This window comes from Mastigoproctus giganteus, chromosome 10 (genome assembly GCF_048544385.1).
Source record: "Mastigoproctus giganteus isolate SK-2022 chromosome 10, ASM4854438v1, whole genome shotgun sequence".
NCBI lineage: Eukaryota > Metazoa > Arthropoda > Arachnida > Uropygi > Thelyphonidae > Mastigoproctus > Mastigoproctus giganteus.
Window position 1 is genome coordinate 99,606,883 of NC_143584.1, and position 25,131 is coordinate 99,632,013.

A 25,131-nucleotide genomic window follows, 5' to 3' on the forward strand; every position below is an offset into this window, starting at 1 on the left:
AGCCAGTTTATAACAGCATCAGCTAAAAAAACAAAACAAAAAAACCTTTCCCCGTTCACCAATCCATTCACTCAAAAAGTTTGTTCTCTTCTTCCTTGAATTTATCAACTTCCACAACAACAGATGGAAGTTTAACCCAGCAAATTTCTACACATTCATTTGACAACTGTCTTTCCTCAATTTCAGTTTATGCTCCCTCAGGTTTGTAACCTGAGCAAGAGGAAGAAACCCATCAACACTGAGCCTGTTCAATCCATTCTTTTTTTTTTTTTTTTTTTTATGAGAACCCCAAACACGAAAGGTATCAAAACCTATAGTACTTAGTACCGTGCATGGGTTGAAGGAAAAGTATGGGGAGAGGGGGATGCCGGAAACTTTGCTCTAGAGACTAAACATGGGTTTCACCACTTCAAGCCTCCAATAAGCAAAGTGGTGGTATTTCACCAGTTGATGAAAGTCATCTACCACCTGCAATTCAGGGCCTTATACCCCTCGATCAGATTACTTTGCAGGTCTAGTCTCTATACACTGCAATTTGAAGCTCTTAAGCCTTTCTTCATAGGAGCACCCCTTTGTTCCCCTCACCAGTCTTGTTGCCTTTCTCTGTACTTGTTCTAGCATCTTTATATCCTTTCTAAAATGAGGCTTCCATACCTGTATGCAGTACTCAAGGTTTGGCCTGACTATTGCCTTATACAAGGGGATAATCACCTCCTTATCCCTGCTAGCAAAATTAAAGTATATCATTGACAATATCCCATGACTTGCTTTGGCAGCCTGTCTGCACTACTCAGAAAACTTCAAATCTGACTACACCATTAGATCCTTTTCATTCTCTAAGATCCTGAGTGTAGTATCACACAGTTCGTACATTTCTCTGGGGTACAAAGTACGGCCTTGACAAATGCAGTACTTTGCCTTTGTCAATGCTAAACTTCAGCTGCCAACTCTAAGCCCATCTGCTCAATTTCTCTAGATCCTATGTTTGTTTGTTATTTGTTTTTAAGGGGCATTAGCAACTATGGCCATACTGCTCCGGGGATATGCGGTGGTCATTCCCTGACCTTTCCGCATCCTATGTATTTGGTGGTCACGGCTCGAACCCCGGTCTAATCAAGATATAAAGAATAAAGCCTTGAATGGTTTGAGCATGCTCAATGCTGATGGGATTCTTCCTCTCACTCAGAATAATCACCTGAGAGGGCATAAATTCAAATTGAGGAAAGACAGATGTAGGATAGACGTGCGGAAATTTGCCTTTAGCCAGCGGGTGGTTGGTTGGTGGAACAGACTTCCATCCCTTGTCGTGGAAGTTGATAGCATAAATAAGTTTAAGGCTCAGCTGGACAGGTATTTTGAATGAACAGCGGGGTGAAGTGGAAGTGGGGTTTTTTTTTTTTTTTTTGGCTGATGCTGTATAAGCTTGCTTTCTTGCATCAAATACCTCTACTAATGCTAATGCTAAAGCAGCATTTGCTACACACTGCTGCTCCTGCCCACCTTGCTACGGAAGTGCCTCTAGATCCTGTTGCAGTAGCATATTGTCATTACTTTTATTAACAACCCTGCCAACCTTTGTATCATCTGCAAACTTTGACATTAAGCTTGATATACCTTCATCAATATCATTGATAAATATACAAAACAACAACAGGCCCAACACCAAACCCTGGGGAAAACCACTAATAAAATTAGTCCATGAAGAACAGTGTCCATTGATTACCATGCTCTGTCTTCTCCCACTCAACTATCCTTTTATCCATTGTAGCAACTTTCCCTTAATGTCATATTGCTCCAATTTGTACAGTAGTCTTCCATGTGCAACGGTATTAAAAGCTTTCCTGAAATCCAAGTATGTGATATCAAAATTATTTTTTGCATCCAGTTCCTTTGTGACCATGTGATAAAGGAACTGGATCAATAAAGGAAAAGGAACAATGTCATAGTATCCACTCAAATTGGTCAGACAAGACTTCCCCTTAACAAATCCATGCTGTGGATTTGTTAAGGGGAAAAGACGAAAGAAGATATTTGTTGACATTGGACTTGAACTTCTGTAGATTGTAATTTTCGGAAAATACGTATGAAGGAAGGTTGTTCCAGAAAACGGCAGTTGAATGAAAAAATGAGGAAGATGCAAAGTTGGTTCTGTGGGTTTGAAGTTGCACAGTAAATGGATGTTGGCTGGTGGTGGCACGTGTTCGGACTGTTTTGAAAGAGAGAGCGGGAATTATAGAAGGCAATTCAGAAGAACAGTGACCATGGAAGTATCTGTAGAAGAGGCATGCAGCAGAAACAATACGTCTATGAGAAAGCGAGTGGAGAGACTGTTAGAGATGAATCATTAATTAACCTAACTGCCCTCTTCTGAATGGAATCAAGAAGCCTGAGAGAGGTTTTGGGTGCACCACCCCAGATGTGGGAACAATATTCCATGGCAGGGCGGATTTGCGATTTATACAGAGTGAGCAGCTGTTTGGAAGAAAAGTAACACTGAGAGCGAAAGAGAAAACCAAGTTTTTTAGATGCAGAGGAAGCAATATTTCTAATGTGCTTGTGCCAACAGAGATTAAAAGTCAGGGTAATCCCCAAAAGAGATATATCATTTTGCCTAGAAATCGGAGTGTCACTAAAGATAAGCATAGGAGCAGACGAATACTTTTTGCAAGATATAAGAAAGACTGGGTTTTAGAAGGATTGAAATCAACTAAGTTGTCTTTGCCCCAATGGAGAATTACCTGAAGATCGGCATTTAAGGAATTGGTAGCAGATTTTCGAGAAGTTGAAGCTGATTGAGGACAAGGTTTCCCAAAATGGAAAGTGGAATGCAATGAGCTATCATCGGCAAAGCTATGGATAGGATTTCCAGTCAACAGAAGGAGGTCATTAATATACAAGAGGAAAAGAGCAGGGGAAAGAACTGAACTTGGAGGACACTGGCATTAGTGGAGAAGTTAGAAGACAGAGAGCCATCTACCATCACCCTCAGCGAGCGATCAGAGAGAAAACTGGATAACCAATTACTAAAAACAGTTGGCAACCCATAAGATGGAAGCTTGTTTAGAAGACCTTTATGCCAAACACGATCAAAAGCCTTTGAGATGTCAAGAGCAACTACTTGTGTTTCACCGAACCTTTCCATTGAATTAGTCCATAAATGGGTAACATAAGCCAGAATATCACCAATGGATAGACACTGATGGAATCCATACTGACCATGATTTGATGAGACGGAAGGTTTCTAGGTAGTTTAAGAGTTGGCAGTTAATTGATTTCTCCATTAATTTAGAAAGAGAAAGATTCATCAAAATCGTTCTGATATCCTTTTAACGGAAGTCCACAGGAGGCATTGAATGGAGTGTGTTGGGAATGGTGGGAGGTGTTTTACCAAAATCATTAATACATGAGCTGGAAGAAAAATGGGATGCTAGCAGGTCAGCTTTATCCTTGGCTGAAGTGACAACAGAACCATCTTGTTTGGATAGAGGTGGGAGCAGAGATGGGCAAAAGTTGCGGCCAATAGCTTTGGCAAGAGACCAGAATGCTCGGCTACCATTAGGGCAAGAAGCAAGTTTTCTACTCTTAGCCTGTTCAAACTCTAGTTTGGACTGATTAATAACTGTTTTACAATTGTTGCAAGCTTTGGTGTAGGCAGAAAATGAAATTGAAGAATTAGAAACAAGCCAATTACAATATGCAACATTCTTCTCTTGAACAGCCCGAGCACATTTATTGGAAAACCAATATTTAGATAAAGGACGAGATTTTAAAGTGGAGTGTGAGATAAAGGATTCCATTCCTGCAAGAATAATTTCACTGACACGATCTGAGCAAACATTGACATCAGAAGTTTTGAAACAGTAATCCGACCAAGGAAAAGAAGTCTCGTAGGTCATCCCATTTTGCATTCTTGTAATGGCAAACAACACGAGGTTGGGAATAGCAATGAGATAAAGGTTCCATTGGAGAAGAAGAGACAATCACTAAGTTGTGATCTGAAGTGCCTAAAGGACCTCTCACTTCAACCGTGTACTTAGAAGGGTTGTTGGTGAGAAAAAGATCAAGCGTATTGGCTGTATGATTAGGATTGTCCGGTATTCTTGTAGGTAAATGAACGATATGTGCTAGGTCATTAATAATTGCAAAAGCCTCAGCATCTCGACCTGCTGGGTTGCTGTGACTAGAAAACGGAAGCCAGCTGGAGTTGTGAACATTAAAATCACCAAGGAAAATTACCTCACTGTTAGGAAAGTTGGACTGGAGAAAGTCAAGTTGCAAAGAGAGGAAGTCAAAGAGCTCCAAGTGATTAGTGGAGTTGGTAGAACGGTAGAGACAACAGATGAATTTGACACAATGAGGTAGAGAGATTTTAAGCCAGAGAAGATCAAAGAGAGGAGATTCCAAATTGCCAAGTCTCTGACAGGGAATATCAGAACAGACATATGCACAAGTACCACCTTTGAGGCGAAAGGAATCATACAGCGAATAATTTGGGCATCTGAGATGAGCAGTAGTTGAATCAACCGATAAATGAGATTCTGTCAGAAAAAGTACATGGGGTTTGGCACACTGCAAGTGGAAATGGACATCGTTGAGATTAGAATGGAGACCACGTATATTTGTGAAATGAATTAGGAAGAGCTTGGGAGGTTTAGATGTTTTCGCAGATAAGCTTTCTCTATTAGTTTGACAATTCATGGTGTATTCAATAGTAAGAAAAAGTGGGTGGGACATGCTGTATGAAGTAATGAAATTTTTGGATATGGCGTACACGTGGTAAGAATATACCCAGATCCTTGACATAACGTGGCCTCGACAATGCTCCCCACATACACACTGCTCGGACTCCCTCCAGTCACTATCTGGCAGAGTAGAGGTAGCAAGATTATACACTAGCTGATCCGGAAGCCTCCTAGAGTTACCAATAGGTTCGGTCCGGTGTACTAACTAGCGGCCGGCCTGCGAACACCGCTTTAGAGCTGTACCCTCGAAATGTAAGGAATATTGGACCTCGCCACAACGTTCATCATAACCTCAAAAGTCATCAATCATACTGTATGAGGGAAGAGATAGGGAAGGGTTGACCTGAACTTGGCTCTAGAGACTAAACATGGGTTGCACCACTTGAAGCCTCCAATAAGCAAAGTGGTAGTATTTCACCGGTTGATGAGAGTCATCTACCACCAAGTACTGCCTGGTAACATAGAGGGGTGGCGTTCCTCCATGTGGTGTGGGCACCACACCTCGAACCCTGCTTATGTTGGTTCACACCTGGGTGGTCACCCACCATGTACTTGTGCATGGAGGTTGCTACAATGGATAAAAGGATGGTTGAATGGGAGAAGACAGAGTGTGGTAATCAATGGGTGCTGCTCTTCTTGGACTAATGTTATTAGTGGAGTCCCACAGGGTTCGGTGTTAGGTCCACTGTTGTTTTGTATATTTATCAATGATATTGATGAAGGTATATCAGGCTTAGTGTCAAAGTTTGCAGATGATACAAAGGTATGCAGGGTTGTTAATGACCGTAATGGCAGTGTGCTACTGCAACAGGATCTAGAAAATTTTGGGAAGATGGGCTGAGAAGTGGCAACTGTAGTTTAACATTGACAAATGCAAAGTACTGGATATGGGTAGAAATAACCCCGGAAGAACGTACCAACTGTGTGGTACTACACTTAGGGTGGTAGAAAATGAAAAAGGCCTGGAAGTAATTTTGTAGTCAGATATGAAGTTTTCTGAGCATTGCAGACAGGCTGCCAGAGCAGGTCATGGGGTTTTGTCAACGATACACAGGAATTTTGCTAGAAGGGAAAAGGAGGTGATTGTCCCTCATATAAGGCAATGGTCAGGCCACGCCTTGAGTACTGGGTACAGGTCTGGAGGCCTCATTTTAGGAAGGATATAGATTTGCTTGAACCTGTACAGAGAAGGGCAACAAGATCGGTGAGGAGAATGAAGGGATCCTCTTACCAAGAGAGGCTTAAGTTCTGAAAATTGCGGCAGCTCGAGACTAGGCACCTGCGAGGTGATCTGATCAAGGTGTATAAGGCCTTGAATGGGTTAAGCACGCTGAATTCTGATGGGACTCTTTCACTTGTTCAGTTTACGAACCTAAGGGGCCATAAATTCCAATTGAGGAAAGACAGCTGAAGAATAGATGTGCGGAAATTTGCCTTTAGCCAGCGGGTGGTTAAATGCTGAACAAACTTCCATCTGTCGTGGAAGTTGATAGGTTAAACAAATTTTAAGAGGAACTGAACAAACATTTAGAGAGGAATGGTTGTGTGAATTTTTTTTTTTGGCTGATGCTACATAAGCTCATACGCTTGCTTTCTTGCATCACATGCCACTATTACTATTACTATTTGCACATCTGCAGTCTGTGGGGACCTCCCCTGAGTCCTCGAAATATTAGCCTGATGGCTAATATTTCGAGGGAATATTAGCCATAATTAGCCATGAAATTGGCCAAAATGACATCTAAAGGCGCTATTCCTGCATTAGTCTAGTCTCCAGAGCTATGTGAGTGACTGCAAGTTGCATATATGAATTTCAAATAATGATACCCTGCTATACTATGAATTTCAAATAATGATACCCTCCTAATTTTGTTAGCAAATTCTGGTGTATATGATGCAGTGATGTTCTGAGGATGTCTGCTGATTTGGGAAAAGTTGGTATACTAAAAATGTTATAGATGTAGGCTAATTCAGAGGGTTGGGCTTTAAGGAATTATAACCTCTGTGTGTTTCCTGAATTAGTGTGGAGACTGTAATACATTTTGTGTATTACAGTCTCCAGTTTTTCTGTGTAAGAAACATAAGTATTGTAAATAAATGGAAATGCATTCCTTATGACGGTTTTTTTCAACCTGAAAATATAATATACAGTAATTTATAGGTATAATAAACATAGGGTAATACTGTAACGTACTTGATTGAATAATGTACAGTATATATCATGAATTAGTCATTTGAAAAATTAATTTTTCTTGACATAGGAATCAGAAGCTGACTGTCTTCTCTTAAGTTTCCTGTCACTAAATAGTGCTCAATAGCAATAAATCATATTGAGAACCTCTCTTTGCCTTGCTCCAAGTCTTCTGTGAACTGGCCCATGATTTGGGAGATTGTGGCAATGCTGAGGAATTCTGTGGTGAGGTTTCTCACTGGCATTTCCTCCTCTGCATCAGTATCATCAGGGTCTTCTCTGTATGCACTGCTTTGCCGATTCATGAAGTTCACTGTTAGTAAGACTCTTACCATACTACATTACCTTATTATACTCTTACCATACTATTTTACCTTACCATACTCTTACTATAGCAATCATGATGTTGTATTTTCTCCAAATTTGCCCGATGGACTGTTTATCTTCACCATCTGTTTCCAATATGAACTGTCCGAACATGTGGTGATGGTAGTATGCTTTAAAATTTGACAGGACTCCTTGATCCATTGGTTGGAGTAATGAAGTGGTTTTGGGTGGAAGGTAAACCATTTCTACAGGCATGGAGGTCAGAAGGGTGTCTAGCTCCTCGGGGTGGCTGGAGGAATTGTCGAGCACCAACAATGCCCTTGGTTCAAGGTCGTGCTCTTCAAAATTGCACTTTACTACAGTGAAAAGATGTGAAACAAACCACTGCTGGAAAATACCGGCATACTTCACATTAACCCCAGGGGATTACATCTAGTGAGTATGAGCTTGGCAAACCCAGGGTCCTGAGCTGGATATCATCATTCTTCTCTTTCTTGGTGCTTCCTTTCTACTTCTGACTCTCTCTCTCTCTCTCTCTCTCAGGGTAACTCGGGAATTTTTTTTTTTTGGCTGGTGCAGCATAATCGTCATGCTTCATTGCACCATATGGCAAATAATAATAACTTATGACATGTTAGGTTACAGACCACTGTTGTAACTAGAAAATCATTGTAACTAGAACAATTTTTTCCCCTTATCTATGTACTGCACTGCAATCATCATATATGGGCATAATTTATGTAAATAACACATTTAAAACTAAAATAAACATTGTTGGCCTAGGTAGAGTACTCAGTACAGGCAGTTAAAATACAGTAGTATAGTAACATAAATAATGAACAGTACACTTCACATTTCCTCCAAATTTATTGGAAGAAGTCTGAAGGGGAGGGTATATCTTAATAAGTAGAATCATCAAGGGTTACATGCTTTTTTGATGGACTTCTTGAAGCAGTAATAGGCTTAGAAGGCCTTTGGGTTGAGGTTCTCACTGGACTTTTGCTGGATGTTTATGGTTGAGTAGGACTTTCAGTGGGTGCTGGTGTTTTTTTGAAGTACCTGTCCAAAGACGTTTGCATGCTAGACTGCCTTTTTCTTTTCCCTGTAGATTTCGGTGTAACAGGCATAATCCCTTACAAGGTTAGCACTGACTTTTAAACTTCTTTCAAAGTCTTTATCATGCTTCTCGAAAAAAGCCATGCCAATTTCAAAATTCCAGATAGCTTCTGATAGAATTTTTGTGGTTAGCCCTTCAGACTCAGAGCTTGATATTGCTTAGAGGCTCAGAATGTGACTCCAGAAGTTCAGCTACATCTTCTGGCACAAATTTCAGCTCTGATTGCTTTACCATCTATACAATGTTATCAGTTTTAGAACAGGATTTTTAAATCCTCTGATGTCAAGCAACTGTGGGCATAACTTTTTCCCTTAAAACCCTTGCAGTGTTGTTATCTGAACATCATTTTAAGCATCTCATATACACTTTATTCCATCCAAGATGTTGAAGCCTTTCCAAAATTTCTTGATAACTTCTTGTCCACTTCCTTGTGTGTCAATTGCTGTAATGCACTTTTTTTTGGTAGTTGTTGGCGCATAGGCTTCTGTGGCCATAATGCACCTTCCAAGGTTTTTTGCAGTACTTTGATCCGAACCCACGACCTTTGGGTTGCCAGGCAGGCACTTTACCCACCTGGCTAGCCCGGTCGGCGCTGTAATGCACTTGATGAAGGTTCTTCTTATATAATAAAGTCTGAAAGCAGCAATGACACACTTATCCATGGGCTTGAGAAGTGAGGTCGTATTTGATGGTAAGAATATCACTCGAGTGTTAGGGGTTCAAATCATCTAACATTTGAGGGTGTCCAGGTGTATTATCTAGAAGGAGAATAATTTTAAATGGGATGTTATTGTCTTTACCCTTTAACTGTTGGTACGATGTAGGTACAAAACCATTCTTCAAAAAGGGATGCAGTAACCCATCTCTCTAAATAGACTTCCAAAGAACTGGAAGTTCTTAGCATAGTTCTTCAAAACCCTAGGGTGGGATGAGTGTTAAACGAGCATAGGCTTCAGCTTCAGGCTACCTGTTGCATTTACACCTAACAAAAGGGTAAGCCTATCTTTTGCTGGCTTGAAGCTTGGCATGGTTTTATACTCCTTTGCAATGAATGCTCTATATGGCATCTTTTTACAAAACAGCCCAGTCTCATCCACATTAAAAATCTGATCCTTTGAGTAGCCACCGTCGTCAATAATTTTGGCGAGATCACGCAGAAAGCTTTCTGCAACAACAGTATCAGCAGCTGCCACCTCACCTTGCACTTTGATATTATGTAGACTAGAACGTCTCTTAAACCTATCAACCCACCCTCTACTTGCTCCAAATTCAGCATCCTTAGCTGCCTCACCTTTCGCAGCCTTCATTTCATTAAAGAGGCTTTGGGCTTTATTTTAAATGATACCTTGGCTTAAAGGCACGTGGCAACTAGTCTGATCATCAATCCATATCATTAAAAGTCTCTCCACATCTGCAATTAGACCATCTCTCTTCCAAATTAGAGTAGTATGCACTGGTGTAGCATTTTTCACTTCATCAAGAATTTTTTTTTTTTTTTTTTGTTTATAAGCACAGTGATAACTGTAGTGTGAGCCTTCGGTCTATGTCGTTGTTGTTGTTATTAAGTTGAATGACACAAGGGCTACAAAGGCTAAATTGTGTCAGTTCATAGTTTATTTCTTATATCCATATATCTTTTAACAATTTAATTACAGGTAGTTAATTCATCCCTAGCGTGTGCTCATAAAGCAGGAATTTATTTCCCGCTTTACAGTTTCCGTTGCCAGGTGGGTAGAAGCAGCAGTGCGTAGCACACGCTTCTTGATTAGACCGGGGTTCAAGCCCGTGACCACCAAATACGGAGGATGTGGAAAGATCAGGGAATGACCACTGCATATCCCCGGAGCAATATGGCCTTAGTTGCTAATGCTCCTAAAAAGCAAACAACAACAACGAGCTTTACATAAACATAACGTTAAAAATAGGGGTTATGTCATCAACAATGAAATTAGTTAGCTAATTAGTTTATGTTTAAACAATGATTGATTTATCCAAAGAAATGAAAAACATAGCCTGTAAAATCAAGCAAATTATAATAATAGAGAATTTATTTATGACTTACAAATGTTAAAGAATGTTTATTCTTCATCATCAGCATCGAATAAATGCACACTCGTTGATCACTCATTATCGGCTCGGCACTCTTTGGTTTGTTGCACAAGGAGTCGTCTTCTTCAGAAATGCTTCAAGAGGTGTTTATTTCCAAGATAATCTTCTCTTTTCTTTATAAATTTCAATAGCATAGATAAGCATTTTAAGATAAGCACATGAACAAATTGCAACTAACACGATTTGAGTGGCATAACAAGTTTACGAAGCTTAAAAAAAAAGGAATGAAGAGAAGATTCTGAAAATTTATTTATGTTTTTTATACAACTGAAGATTACAGTAAAGGGCAAACACATTTCACCATAATAATGTAAAAAGCCACGCAATTCTAGCTATCGGTATTTTCACAAATGCAATAATATCGAGTTTACTACCCGTTTATAATTGCTTGCAGTAACAGAAAAGCCCAATTAACCGTAAATGCAAATTGTTTTTATTGTTTTATGGTTGTGACTTCCAGAAATGTGCTTTAGAAAAATATCACAAAGCCGTTCAAAATTGGTTCTTATAACATATGATAACAATGAAAGCATAGTGCGTTTAATGATTTGAATGGTAACTAATACAATTTACACTTAAAAATGACCTTTTAGGGAGTTATATAGTGAAAATTTGAGGTCGTGGAATGAATTACCAAGAAAAAAAACAATGTGTCATTGGGTTCAACATTACAATATTTCTGTGATACAATGGTAACGGATTAATATCATAAAGCAGGGTATACTGTATTGTATAGATACGCGCATGGTTTGAAATGCAGTACTTATGAATGTTTACCATTAATTTTTTGCAATTAATGTTCATATTTTCGATTTTGTTGATACTTCATACTTAAAAAACAAAAAAAACTCGTAAATCTGGGAACTCATAAAGTGAGAACTGTCTGTATATATTTTCCAATACGATTTAAGTATGTTAACAGTTCTTCTATCTATGCATGATTTCCAAGAAAATGGGATAAAACCTGGGTTTAAGTTGCTGAATGACTGAAAGATGCTAGAACGGATTGATAAGTAAAGGGCACAGTCTACGATAAAGTGGGAAACTGTAAATTGGGTCTGACAGGATGTGCAGTGGGGTGGATCTTGTGTGTAATACGAGCATGCCCAATTCTCAGTCTTGCTAATACCGCTTCTTCTCATCTGTTTTGTCTGAATCCAGACAGCCACAACTCTGGTTCTTGTTTGATCTGATCAAGTTTGTTGTTGGTATTACTTCACCGGATTTGTGAACAGTTTCCATAACATGCCTTGCAAATTACAAGTTTCTAATCCATATATGGAACCTGAAAGGGCTGTAAGAAGTCGTTTAGTGGCAAGATCAGCAGACTCATTTCCCGGAATTCCTGAATGTCCCAATACCCAAAAAATGTTACTGATTGATTGGACTCTTTGCACAAGAGTAACTGACAGTGAATAGTTTTCAATGTAGGATGACAGGCAGAGAAATTCTACCTTATGAGAAAGACTGCACTGAGAGAGAGAGAGAGAGAGAGAGAGAGAGAGTGAGTGAGTATAGATCAGGGCTGGTGAAATGGAGCATTCAACAATCTGTTCAAGTGCAAGCTTTATGGCATACAGCTCAGCAGTGAGGATACTGCATGTAGCTGGTAATGAGGCTGTAACAGAAAATTATGGGAAAACTTCTGCAGCACCTACAGCGTTTTCAGTCTCTTAAGCTTTAAAACCTTTTTCGTTGAGGCAAATGATCCTCCATTTCATCTTCGCAGAAAAATATTGCTGTCTCAATATGCTCCTAAGTATCAGTTAAGCGTACAAACAGTAGCAAGAATGGGGAAAAGGTGGTGATCTCATGGACTTCAAACGTGGCATGGTAGTAGGTGCAAGACATGCTGGACAAAGCATCTCTGAAATTGCAGTTATCCTGAACTTTTCATGCACCACAATTTCAAGGTTGTATCAAGAATGGTGCAACGAACAGAAAACAGAAAAGCTCTCAATGGCACTCCTGGGGAAGAAAATCGCTTGTTGATAAGAGAGGTCAGAGGAGGATGGCTAGAATTGTGCAAGCAAACAGATGGGTCACAATGTCGCACATCACATCAGAATAAAACCTTGGTGTGCAGAACAAAATATCGCAATGGACCACTAGTCGCACTTTGTCATGAATCGGCTACAACAACCAACGGCCACATTGCATACCTTTGTTATCAATGAAGAACAAGAGAGCATGCCTCCTGTGGGCACAGCAACACCAGCACTGGACAATCAGGGATTGGAAAACAGTTGCTTGGTCTGAAGAGTTGCAGTTCCTGGTGCATCATGTTGATGGAAGGCTCAGAATTTAGTGAAAACAATATGAATCTATGGACCTGTCATGTCTGATGACTACTGTGCAAGGTGGTGGGGGAAGTGTTATGGTGTGGGCAATGTTTTCTTGGCACACTTTGGGTACATTGATACCCATAGATTCAGGTCTGAATGCCACATCGTACCTAAATATCGTTGTTGACCAAGTGCATTCGTTCATGTTGACAGTTCATCCTCAGTCAGATGGTTACTTCCTGCAGGATAATGTGCCAGTGCACAAAATCTGAATCATTATGGAATGGCTAGAGGAACATGACAATGACTTTTCTTTGCTGCAGTGGCCCGCTCTATCCTCGGATCTCAATCCTATTGAACATCTTTGTGATGAGCTGGAAAGGGCTGTTCACTGTGGGTCTACACCTCTGTCGAATCTCAAGGAACTGTGTGACACACTCATGTCTCCATGGTACTCCATTCCTGCACATTTTCATCTTCTTGTTCAATCCATGCCTAGATGAATTCAGGCTGTTTTGAAGGCTAAAGGAGGCTCAACATGCTACGAGGTAGGTGTACCCAATAAAGTGGCAGCACAGTGTAGGTATTCCCAACTAGGATGGGAAGGGAGACTTCGGATCTTAGCAGCATATTGAGACAGCAATATTTTTCTTTGAAGATATAATGGAGGATCATTTGCCTCAACGAAAAACGCTTTGGACAGGAGAAGTCCTGAAAACTCCTATGGCTGTTCTCAGAGCACTGTGCTGTATGACATTCAGCTATTCTAATGTGCTTACCCTAGCAGAGTCATATACTGGAGAACTGCAATCCACACGTGAACAGATTAGGGACTTGTACAGATGTAGTAAGGTATACTGATCAGCTCCCTATGACGTGGACGAGACTGATCAAAGTATATTCAAATGCTTTAGACAAGCAATTCTTAAATGAGCGATGTGAGCTTGGAAGTTTAGCTTGCTATATCAAGTTCAAGAAATCTAACGGTATTAACAGGTGAGATTGGAGTTTTGTTTATTTCTAGTTCAGGATCAGGATGGAGAGCCTGTAACTTGCAGAAGTGAGTGGTAGTGAATTTATTTTTTGACAGTTGATATCCATTCCGCAAAGTCCAGGATTCTATTTTGGTTACGGCTAGTTGGAACTGCCATTTGATGTTTAGACTGACAGGAAATGGTAAGGTCGTCTGCACACATGTAAGATTCAACAGCTTTTGGGATGTTCAGTGTCCTATTGCTAACTCGAATTGCAAAAGCGTTGGACTAAGTATTGAACCCTGTGGTACGCCTTCCTCTTGAATGTGAGATGTAGAGAGTATGTTTTTATATTGGACCTGAAAATACCGAAGTGACAGGAAATCTTGAATTATTTCAGGCAATTGTCCCCTTAGACCTAGATGGTAAAGATCCATTAAAATACCATGACGCCAAGTAGTATCGAATGCCTTTTCAAGTTGGCCATGACTAGATGTTGTCTCATGACGAAGGCATTGCGAATATGAGATTTAGCTTCGATAAGCATGTCTAGCATTGATCTGTTCTTCTGAAATCCATCTGATGATCCGGAAGGAGATTCTGTGACTCTAGGATGTAAATTAGTCTTGTATGAACCATCCTTTCGAAAATTTTCGCTACACAGCTTGTAAGAGATATTAGCCTATAATTTTGAACCAGGGAATCTTTGCCTAGTTTTGGTATGGCAATAATGGACGAATGGTGCCAGGAAGAAGGATAGGAATTTTTAGATTGTAGAAAATCAACAGGGTACACAAGTCTTCTTCTTCATGTTAATGCTTCAGCATAATGTAATGAACACCATCTGGCCCTAAAGTACTGTTGGGAGATCTATTTAACGATTCTTTCAGTTCTATTAATATAAAGGGTTGGTGTACAGAAAGGAACAACAGCGCATTGAGAAGTTAATTTTATACAGTTCTGCACCATCTTTAATGCTCTAGAAGGAGGATGCATAGGAAGCAGAAGCAGAAAAGATTCGGCTAATGCATTGGCAACTTCTTCAGGAGTTGACAATTCTTTCCCTTTCCAGTGAAATATTGGAGAGGGCAGCCAAACAAATATGCCATTTAGCGCCTCTATCCTTCTCCAGATGATCCGTCTTTTCTGATGGTTAATGCAAAAGCAATCCACGAATCGAGTTTTGCTTTCCTTCTAACTTGCCTTGCTTTTGCTTTAAGCCTTTTATAAGTGATTAAGTTAGAGGGGGAGGACAATTCTGGAAATTATTCCATGCACCATTTTTCTGTTGTTTGACAATGGAGCACTTTACATTCCACCAGTTGATCAGATCAAGAGTATCACTCCCTCTAGTTGCCTTCCGAACATGCTGCTGCAGAAAACAATCATCCAACAAATCCACAAAAGTCTTACTAGAGTGCGAGTGACCAACCCACAAGTTCCAGTCAATATTTGGGAAGTTAAAATCCCCCATTATAAGATATTCTGATTTACTAGCCCACTCTATTTCTCTGTACAATTGTTCATTGTACTCATTTGAGTCATTAGGCCTATAACACACTCCTACTCTTATTTTTGCTTTCGCAGTGCTTATGTTACAACAAACTGACTCAACAGTGCACTGTTCATCTATATCAACTAGATGCACTTCTTTTGATTTAATGTTTTTCTTAATTAACAGAATAATACCTCCTCCCTTCCTATCCTGTCTATCTTTTCTGTACATATTGTACTCCCCAAATTCCAATTCTGCATTCCTAATATCTGTGTGACACCACGTCTGTGATATCCCAACAATATCCGCCTTTGATGTCTTGACCACCACTTCAAATTCATCAAATTTATTTACTATACTTCCAGCATTGGTATACATGCAAGTATACATGCACCTATTCTTATTCTTAGTTATCCTAACACATCCCATATACCCAGCTCTTTCACGATGACTGCCATCAGTCCCTGAAATCCCAAGCACAGCTCGCTCCAGGCCGCTGTGTAATCTAATAGTAGTAGTGCAAGAATCACATTAACCTCTGCCTGCAGCTATTTTTAACCTTTTAGTCTGTGAATCCCCCCAAGCTAGCAGTTTGGGGGGATTCAATCTGTTGTTGTGGAAGTTGATAGGTAAAATAAATTTAAGGAGGAACTGGACAAACATTTAGAGGGAATGGTTGTGTGAATTTTTTTTTTTTTTTTTTGGCTGATGCTGCAATGCATAAGCTCATACACTTGCTTTCTTGCATCATATACCACAACTACTACTACTACTACCTAAAGAGTGGAATAATGCAATCACAAATTTGCTGAATAAGGAGAGAAATCAGAAATTGGAAATTATAGACCAATTAACAAGTTTTCCCACATCTACAAGTTGTTCGCAAGCATCATTACTAACAGATTAGGAAAATACTTGATGAGAATCAACCAAAAGAGCAAGCTGGCTTTAGGACAGGATTCTGACCTATGGAGCATCTTCACGTAATATCACAGCTAATGGAAAAAGCAAATAAACATAAAAAGCCATTACACCTGGCATTTGTAGAGTATGAAAAAGCATTCGACTCCATACAGCATAAAACAATGTTTCGGATACTAGAAAGATAAGGCATGGACATCCCATATGTTACGATTTTGAAGAAAATACATGAGAACACTACGTCCTTCATTAGACTGGACAAAGACAGCAGCAAATTTAAAACTGAGAAAGGAGTTCTTGTTTACTGCTGCCCTTGAAGAAGCTTTCAGAAGACTGGACTTGTCACAGAAAGGAATCAATGTGAATGGAGAGTACCTAAACCATTTACGATTTGCAGATGACATTGTGATCATAGGCCAAAGAAGAATTAGAGGAAAATCTTAATCAGTTATGCAAAGTTAGTAAGGATTTCGGACTAAAGATGAATATTGTAAAACAAAAGTAAGGATGAACAAGAATATCACAGGAAGGGATACAATTATTGAAGGAGGAAAAATTTAAAAGGTGGATTCATATATTTATCTTGGACAAATCATTGGCCGTAATAATGATAAATGGCTGAGAGTTAAGAGAAGAATAAATTTCGGATGGATAGCATTCAGAAAATATAGTCACAAACTGGGGAACAATATCATAATTTGTCTGAAATGTAAAATAATGAAACAGTGTATACTGAGACGGAAGAATTCATGGAATACCTGGTTCCTGGGCAACACTGTCACCGTTCTCGCTAGTAGACGAACCCACTGCTTGGCAGGTGGGTAGGGACATTGCATCACTGTATTCACGTAGATGGTAATTTAATATCAGTATGGATAAATGTTGTGAGTTAACTGACTTTGAAAGAGGGATGATAGTGGGTGCTCAGCGCATGGGTCACTCTATTGCGTAGGTGGTAAAGAAATTACACTATCCCCGTTTGACAGTATTAAGAGTGTATTGGGAATATGGCATTTCTGGAATAACATCTCATTGTGGACAGCACTGTGGATGGAGAAAGGTGGTGGATGAAAGTGGCTGTCAACTTCTGTCTTGCACTGTTTCAGCCAACTGGAGAGCGACAGTGGCACAAATCACCGCCAAGACCATCAGGCAATCATTAGCTGCAAAGGTTATGGGGGCCCCCGACCGACCAGAGTCCAATTCCTAACACCACAACACAGGACTCTATGCCTCAACTGGGCAAAAGAACATTGGCACTGGACCTTGGATGATTGGAGATGGGTCTCCAATCATCCAAGGTCTAGTGCCTGGTTTGACGAGTCCTGTCTCCAGTTATTTTGAGCAGGTAGGAGGGTGCGTATCTGGTGGAAACTGCACAAAGCTACTATGCACCCATCGTCAACATGGAACTGTTCATGCAGGTGGATGGTAACGGTCTGCGGAACTGGCACATGCTGGGACCTCTGGTATGTCTAAATGGATCTCTGAACGGTCCAGGTTGTGTCCATCGTTGCAGACCATCTACATCCCTTCATGGTCATCATGCACCTGCAGGGCAATGGACTCTTCCAGGAGGACAATGCGTCTCCCCACAGAGACGTGGTGACTAGAACATGGTTCAAAGAGCATTCTGCAGATTTTACCACCATGGAATGGTTTCCTCGTTCACTGGACATGAACCCAGTCAAGAATCTTTGGGATGCTGTGGAAAGGTCCATTGAAGCTTTGGATCCTCCACCTAGGAAAGTGATGGAATTATGGACAGTGGTGCAGCAAGCATGGATGGAAGTACCCATGGAATGCTTTTGTGAACTAGTAGACTCAATGCCTCACTGTGTAACTGGGTGAAAGGTGGGTGAACTGATTACTAGGTAGGTATTCCATGATTTCTGTCCACTCAGTGTATACTCCTCACCATGACTTATGGAAGTGAAACTTGGGCACTCACGAAAAGAATGGAAGAGAAGCTGAAAACTACACAGAGAAGAATGGAATGAATTATATTAGGAATGAAACTGTTGGATAAGAAGAGAAACACGTGGGGGCAGCAAACTCAAGTAAAGGACATTCTTATCAAAACTAAAGAGCAGAAATGGACTTGGGCAGGACACATAGCTCGAAGACATGATGGGAGATGGAGTAAGAAAATAACAGAATAGTACAAAAGGAGGAGCTAAAAGGAAACCAGGAAGACAACAATGGCATTGGACAGATGAAATTCAAAAGTTCGTGGGCAGTAAATGGATGGCCATTGCACAAAACAGAAGGAACTGGAAAATTGCTGGAGAGGTGTTCATCCTGCAGTGGACTGAAAATGGCCGATGATGATGAGAGAAGAAGGTTACTCGAGGATGTCCTCAAGGCTTGATTTTGGGACTATTAATGTGGAATATGGTATTACAGGAATGGTTAGCATGATCTTTGGCCAAGCCTAGACTTATTTCATAATATTTAACTTAATCATTTAATAACTTAATATTAAAATTAACTTAATATTTTAAATAATTTAACTATATTAATTGAAGGTAATTCCCAAAGGGCTTTAGTCTTCCGCCAACAGTGTATTAATGGATCAGTATAAGTGGACTCTTCAAAACAAGTTTAGCATTAGTTCTTCTAAAACTAAGATAATTATTTTTAAGACTAAATTAGATCTAAATAGACCTTTTCAATTTAAAATTAATGGGACTCAACTTCTTATAATTGAAGTGAAGTACTTAAGAATGACAATTGATTACAAGCTAAATTTCTCTTCACATCTTTTTATTTATCTGGTAGAGTTAAGAAGTTCAAGGATATCAAGAGCAGAATGGGGATAGTCGATAAAAACTTTGAAGTTATACTATTCTGCAGTCTTCCTCCCTATGGTTACCGATGCTCTGGAGCATGGTACCAAAGGGTGGTAATTGTTAGATTTCAAATAAAACTCATGTCATTGCAAAGGGCAATGCTGTTGGCTATTCTATGTTTGTTGAACAGTATCGATAGTTGCTTTGCAGATTTTAGCTGGAATGCTACCTTGAACTTTGGATTTTTTTTTATTGTTTCAAGGGCTATGTTTTCATAGCCATAAACAGATTCCAACTGCATATAGGGGATTGAGATTTACACAGAAGATGATAATAGAGAGAAACAAAGATGTTGGAATGAGTTGGTGAACAAATAGCAGGACAGATGGAATATTTCTGTAGCTGGATTATTGATTAAGAAATTTATTCCAAGTTTCTTATTTGATGGACATAACGACAAATAAGATTCTCTATGAGCATCACATTTTTTCCATTCTATAAATGAGAAACTGTACAAGTTTGGATTGAGCAATAGCACTCTCTGCTTTTGTGGAGAGGCTGAGAGTTGGAGCCATGTTTTGTACAACTGTCCACATCATTTGGACATCAAGGCAGAACTTGAAACTACTGTGGGAACAATTTCTCCTTGTCAAGAGACTAAACTTATTGACATTCCCTTTAATCTAAATGCGCTTCTAAATCTAAATGTTTTTGCAATCAGGTGTTTAAAAGGTGGAAATTTCTGCTGACACAGATGGCTTTGGATAGGTCTAGTGGGTTGCAAAAAATTTTGAGTGGATAGTTAATAATTTATATAAGGAATAAGGATATGTATAGTGGAAAAATTTTATGAAGGCAGTTCTGATGAAGTTCTACTCTACTTCCCCCCCTTTGTTCTTTCTCTCCCCTCTGGAGTGGACTCCCTGAAGGTTTTTTTGTTGTCTCATAAACTGAGACTCTTAGCATCTTACCTACTGGAAGTGGCCCACCTTTTTTGTGATGTGGATGTGTACACAGAAGCAGCTTTCCAGGTGATTACTGTTTCTGGGTAGCCAAGTGGTCAGGACAAAACAACACAACATGCACTAACTACACAAACATAACACTACTAAACACCTGGCCCATTTTTACAGTCTGTAAAATCAGAGTGATATGAGCTAGATTTGAACTGATGTTCTAGGAAACACCCTTAACAATATCATATATCCACATTTCACACAGTTGCTTTGGATACATTAAACAAATCAGGAATTTTAGCCACCAATATCACTGCTAAATATGCATCAAAAATTTGATGTCTTTAGAATTCACACTGGTCGATCATTTTCTTCACATACCTTTTAATATCACCTCTAAATAAACATCAGCTTTTATTGCCTTTCCTTCATACTACCTGCAAGAAATCAAAAAAAAAAAAAAAAAAAAAAAAAAAAATCATAGCTGTATGTCTATAAATATGTCATACAGCCATTAAAAAAACTACTGCTTTCATATCAGATGTTTCAATTATTTTGTCCACTCCCCCGTATATGAATGCATATAAATGTTATGCAAAATTACATGGTTATTTGCATATAAAAAACTATGCAAGGAATAAAAATGACTGATATTATTTTTGGATTCAGCATACAATTTTTACTATAAAATTATCATTTAATTGAAAAAATAAATGCTGTGATCAGTTATAAAGAGTAAGAAACTAATAGTACAAGGCCATTTTGTGAATGCCAATACAGAAAATAAAGTAGATCAAGCTTATAATTAAACAAATGGTAGTCTGATTTTTATGAGAAATACAGATGAATTTATATGTATTGGGATCTATTTAGTATATATTCATATCAATCAGCTTGAGAGATGATTTCTGTGAATGCATCTGTCATTTCTGATTGTTTTTAAATTTTTTACGTAAGTTTGTACTATTAATACTACAAATGTGTACTTGAATTTTCAAAGTTTAATAAACCTCTTTGTACTGCACAAATTTTTGAAATTTGTTCTTTCAGTGGATATATACAGGACAATAATGTGGCATTAAAGCTATAAAAACAGAATTTAATCAAAGTGAAAAATTATTGTTACTGAGATTACCTTTGGCATATAAGACAACCATTTCAACATAATATATATGCCTTCTAGGTCATCAGCAGCTGTTACATGGGATACACCATTGTTATGCATAATCTGGACACCACCCAGCTGATTGTTTGAGGTGTATACCTCTCGACCAAGAAGCTAGACAACAGAAATAGATATTAGATAACATTTAAAATAACTTCTAAAATATCTGTTACAAAAATAACAGACATGAATAAGAAGAGATACAAAGTTATTTATTTTAATTTCATGATAATAAATTGTTATTAAAACAGCAGATTTCTCTCAAATTTACTATGATATCACAGTGGGAAAAGTTGTGCATTTTAATGATCTTATTTGATAAGATACCATTCTCTGATATTATCTGACAAGCTCTCCGACCATATGATAAACTGTCCCCTGCTATGGTATTCCACCAGAGCTCATTATATTTATAATCTACAATATTTTCTAAGAAAAATTGTTTTCTTTGATTTTTCGATCAGAATTTTAACTTTAAACTGATGATTAGTCTGTAAACAGCTGAAGATAATGTTAATTGTGTGACCTAAACCATTTATATATTCTACCACTAGTTTTCTGTCACTGGTGATCACCACTAGATGAATGAATGGGAGAACGAACTTATTAAATACATTTTAAATTTCTGAACAGTGATCAAAATTAACACAGCATATACATTAAGAAAGGAACTTTTCTTCCCTTTTCTTTCAGTTATTGTATAACTGCAGGAAAAGGGAAGATGCAGGAAATGCATCTTAAATTTCTAAAACTTTACGCAAAGGCAAAATTGGGGTAGAATTTTTTTCAGTATAGACTGTGCTTGTTAACAGGACAGACTGCTCTAACACTGAGGGAATACACCATTGCACTCTTTCTATTTTACAAGTAAACAGAAAGGGTGCAAGTATATTTGCTAATGCTAACAACAGAGGGAGTGTAAGGTTGGTCGGAAAATTACTAGCTTGGGGGAATACACAGACAAATAGATTAACATTAGCCACAAGCTAAGGTGAAAGTGATTCTTACATTGCTTCTATTGGAATGTGAAACAGCCTGGAGAGCAAGGTGTTGGGGATTTCAAGGTTTGCTGTGAGTCATCATGGAACAAGTAAATGCACGGGCTGTGTTAGAATAAAGGGATGATTGAATGTTAGGGTAACTAATTGACAGGTGCATACACCAATGGTAGGAACATAGTAAATGAATTAGATGAACTGGAAGTGCTGTTCAAGTCATCAAATGCAGACAGACATTGTGGGAATATCAGAGACGTGGTATCGCTCAGATATAAGGGATGCAGAATTTGAATATGGGAAGTACAATTTGTACAGAAACCATAAATAGGATAGGAGGAAAGGAGATTATGCTCTCCATCAATCAGCACATAAAATCTTCAGGCAGTGCATCCAGTTGATATGGGTGGCCAGTGCAATCTTCAGTCAGTCTGGTGTGACAGAGGGCAAGTGGAAATCAAAATTGAGGATAGGCATATGTTTTATTATTATTATTATTATTAGCCATATGGTGCAAGGAAGCCTGAGGCTTATGCTGCACCAGCCAAAAAAAAAAAAAAAAAAATTGTGAGTTACCCTGAGTGAGAGTGAGAGAGAGAGATAGAGAGAGAGAGAGAGAGAGAAGTAGAAGGAAATCACCAAGAATGAGAAGAATGATGATATCCAGCTCAGGACCCTGGGTGTGCCAAGCCCATACTCACCATATGTGAGCCCCTGGGGTAGGTCTAATGATTAGATGAATATATAAAACACCTGTACACAGAAATAGAGTGGGCCAGTATATCAGAATGTCTTACAATGGGAGATTTTAACTTTCCAGTTATTGACTGGAACATGTGGGTTGGTCACTTACACACTATCAAGACTTTTGTGTTTATTGAATGACTGTTTTCTACAGAGCATGTCAGAGATGCAACAGGAGAGAGTAATATTCTTGATCTGATTATCAGCAGTGATTACTCAGCATTAAGAATCTGCAGATAATGGAACCACTAGGTGATCACAGTAGATTCATGTGGGATTTACTTAAAGATGTAACTACCATCAAGGGGAAGAGGAAGGGTTTTTCTTTTGTAAAGGTGATTACAGTGGTCTCAGACTGTTTTTAAATTCTATACAGTGGGACAAACTGATGATGTTACCATCAGTAAATTCTAAATGGAAAGCATTCAAGGAAATAATCATAGAAGCTACTAACCTTTTTTTCATACAAACTAAGAAAATACTCTTCAAGGCTTAGACCTAAATGGTTGTCAGATGAACTAATGAGACTTGGGCAGAGATGTTTGTTTGTCTATAGGCTTAACGGTGCAAGGTCACAATGTGCCTAACTATGGTAATGTTAAATACATAGTTTTACGTATATAGATGTTATTCAAGTTTACACTGCATTATACAGTTTTATCTGTTTGAGGAAACTAAAAATTTTGATCTCATTTGGTGCATCTTCTAGAAGGTCAGTAATGCTGAAAGAAGTGTTCACTGTGGAAAATGAGGTAAACATAGCTTGTTGATCTGCATTGTATTTGGGGCAATCGATAAGTTGTTCTTGTTGCAGGATTTTCTGGTGCAAGGGCTACATAGGCCATATTGTGCCTATCAAAGTGCATACAGATGTGATAACTGCTCTGGGAGCAATCAGAATCGATCATACATTTTAATTTGTTTCAAGTAGGTGAAAAATTCAGAGAGCTCTGCATCATTGCGCTGAGTGACAAAGGTTTGTGACAGAGCTGAAAGTCGACTGTCGGGCAGTGTTGAACAAGGTACATTCAATCAGTATGTGCTTTACTGATAGTGGTTGCAAACAGTGCATGGACTGAGAAGGATTATTTCCTGTGAGCAGAAACAGATAAGTGAGGTGAGTACAGCCGATTCGGGTTTTGGATAGTACTTCTTCCTTTCTATTTTTACAAAGGCTAGATGTCCATAATTGTGGTTCCGGTTTTAGTAGAAACAGCTTATTATGTGTTTTCTTTTTCCACAGAAGTGTCCATTGTTCCATACCTATTTTCTGTATGTTGTGTTTATAATTGGGAGATGGGGCCAGATCATTTGTTAAGGCTATGGTGGAGGGATGTTTTTGCAGCATCATCAGCATGCACATTTCCAGGAATACCACTGTGACCTGGGATCCAGGAGAAGAAAACAGTGTGATGTTGCTCATGAAGATGTATCAGCTCATGTCTTATTAGCTTTAACAGAGGACTGTAAGGCGAGGTGTTTTTCAGAGCTAAGAGAGCACTTTTGGAATCTGTGTATACTATACTTTTATTGATTGATAGGAGTGAAATATTTTCCAGGGCAAGCTTAATTGCATAGAGCTCAGCAGTATAGTGCTGCATTCAGCTGGAAGTAGAATAGAAACTGCACCTGCTTTATTGCCTGACTTTGAAACGTCAGTGTAGATCTTCTGTATGAACAAGGTGTAGTTGTCTGATGTTAATATCTGCTACAACATCTTTTCCCAACTTTTCAAAGTAATCATCATATGTAGGAGTTAAGGTAAACCACGGGGGATCTGGATCTTTTAAATCTCTGATGATATTATGAAAATAAAAATTCTGGCATTCTGATAGGTTTTGTAATCTGATACTGGTAGGTCAGATTGTTCTGGGTTTGTTTCCACAGTGTATTGTCCACTGCAGATCATACAGTAGTGGCCAAATAGGAAGAGTAGGGAAGCTTTTAATTTTAGTTGAGTAGTTCAACAACATCTTTCTTCTGATAATGAGTGGAGGCTTGTGAGCCCCACATGCAGACTTTGAACTGGTGATGTTCTGTATACACCTAAGGCAATCCTTAGAGCAGAGTGTTGGATAGGAGCAAGACAGGCCAAGGTGTATGTTCATTTTCTTGTGGCAAGTGGTTCATAGGTGTTTGACGTGCTCCTGAAAATTTAGATTCTTATCAAAAATTAGCCTTAGGAGATGAACACTGTTCATGATTGGAAAAGGATCATTGGCCAAATGTAACTCAGGTTCAGGATGCATTTTGCGTTTGATATAGAAATGAATGGCTGTAGATTTGAGGTTTGATAGTCTCTATCCATTTTGTGTCAA

At 38.9% G+C, this 25,131-nt stretch overlaps 1 protein-coding gene across 2 annotated transcripts in view; it reads right to left on the minus strand.

Moving 5' to 3' along the window:
- ACC (acetyl-CoA carboxylase) overlaps positions 1 to 25,131 on the minus strand; it is a 1,497,654-nt gene that overhangs the window by 308,529 nt on the left and 1,163,994 nt on the right. For both annotated transcript variants that reach the window (XM_090383551.1, XM_090383552.1), the window contains one exon: positions 21,045 to 21,188. In XM_090383551.1, coding sequence (XP_090239677.1) covers positions 21,045 to 21,188 — 144 coding nt within the window. The remainder of the gene's footprint in view (positions 1 to 21,044; positions 21,189 to 25,131) is intronic.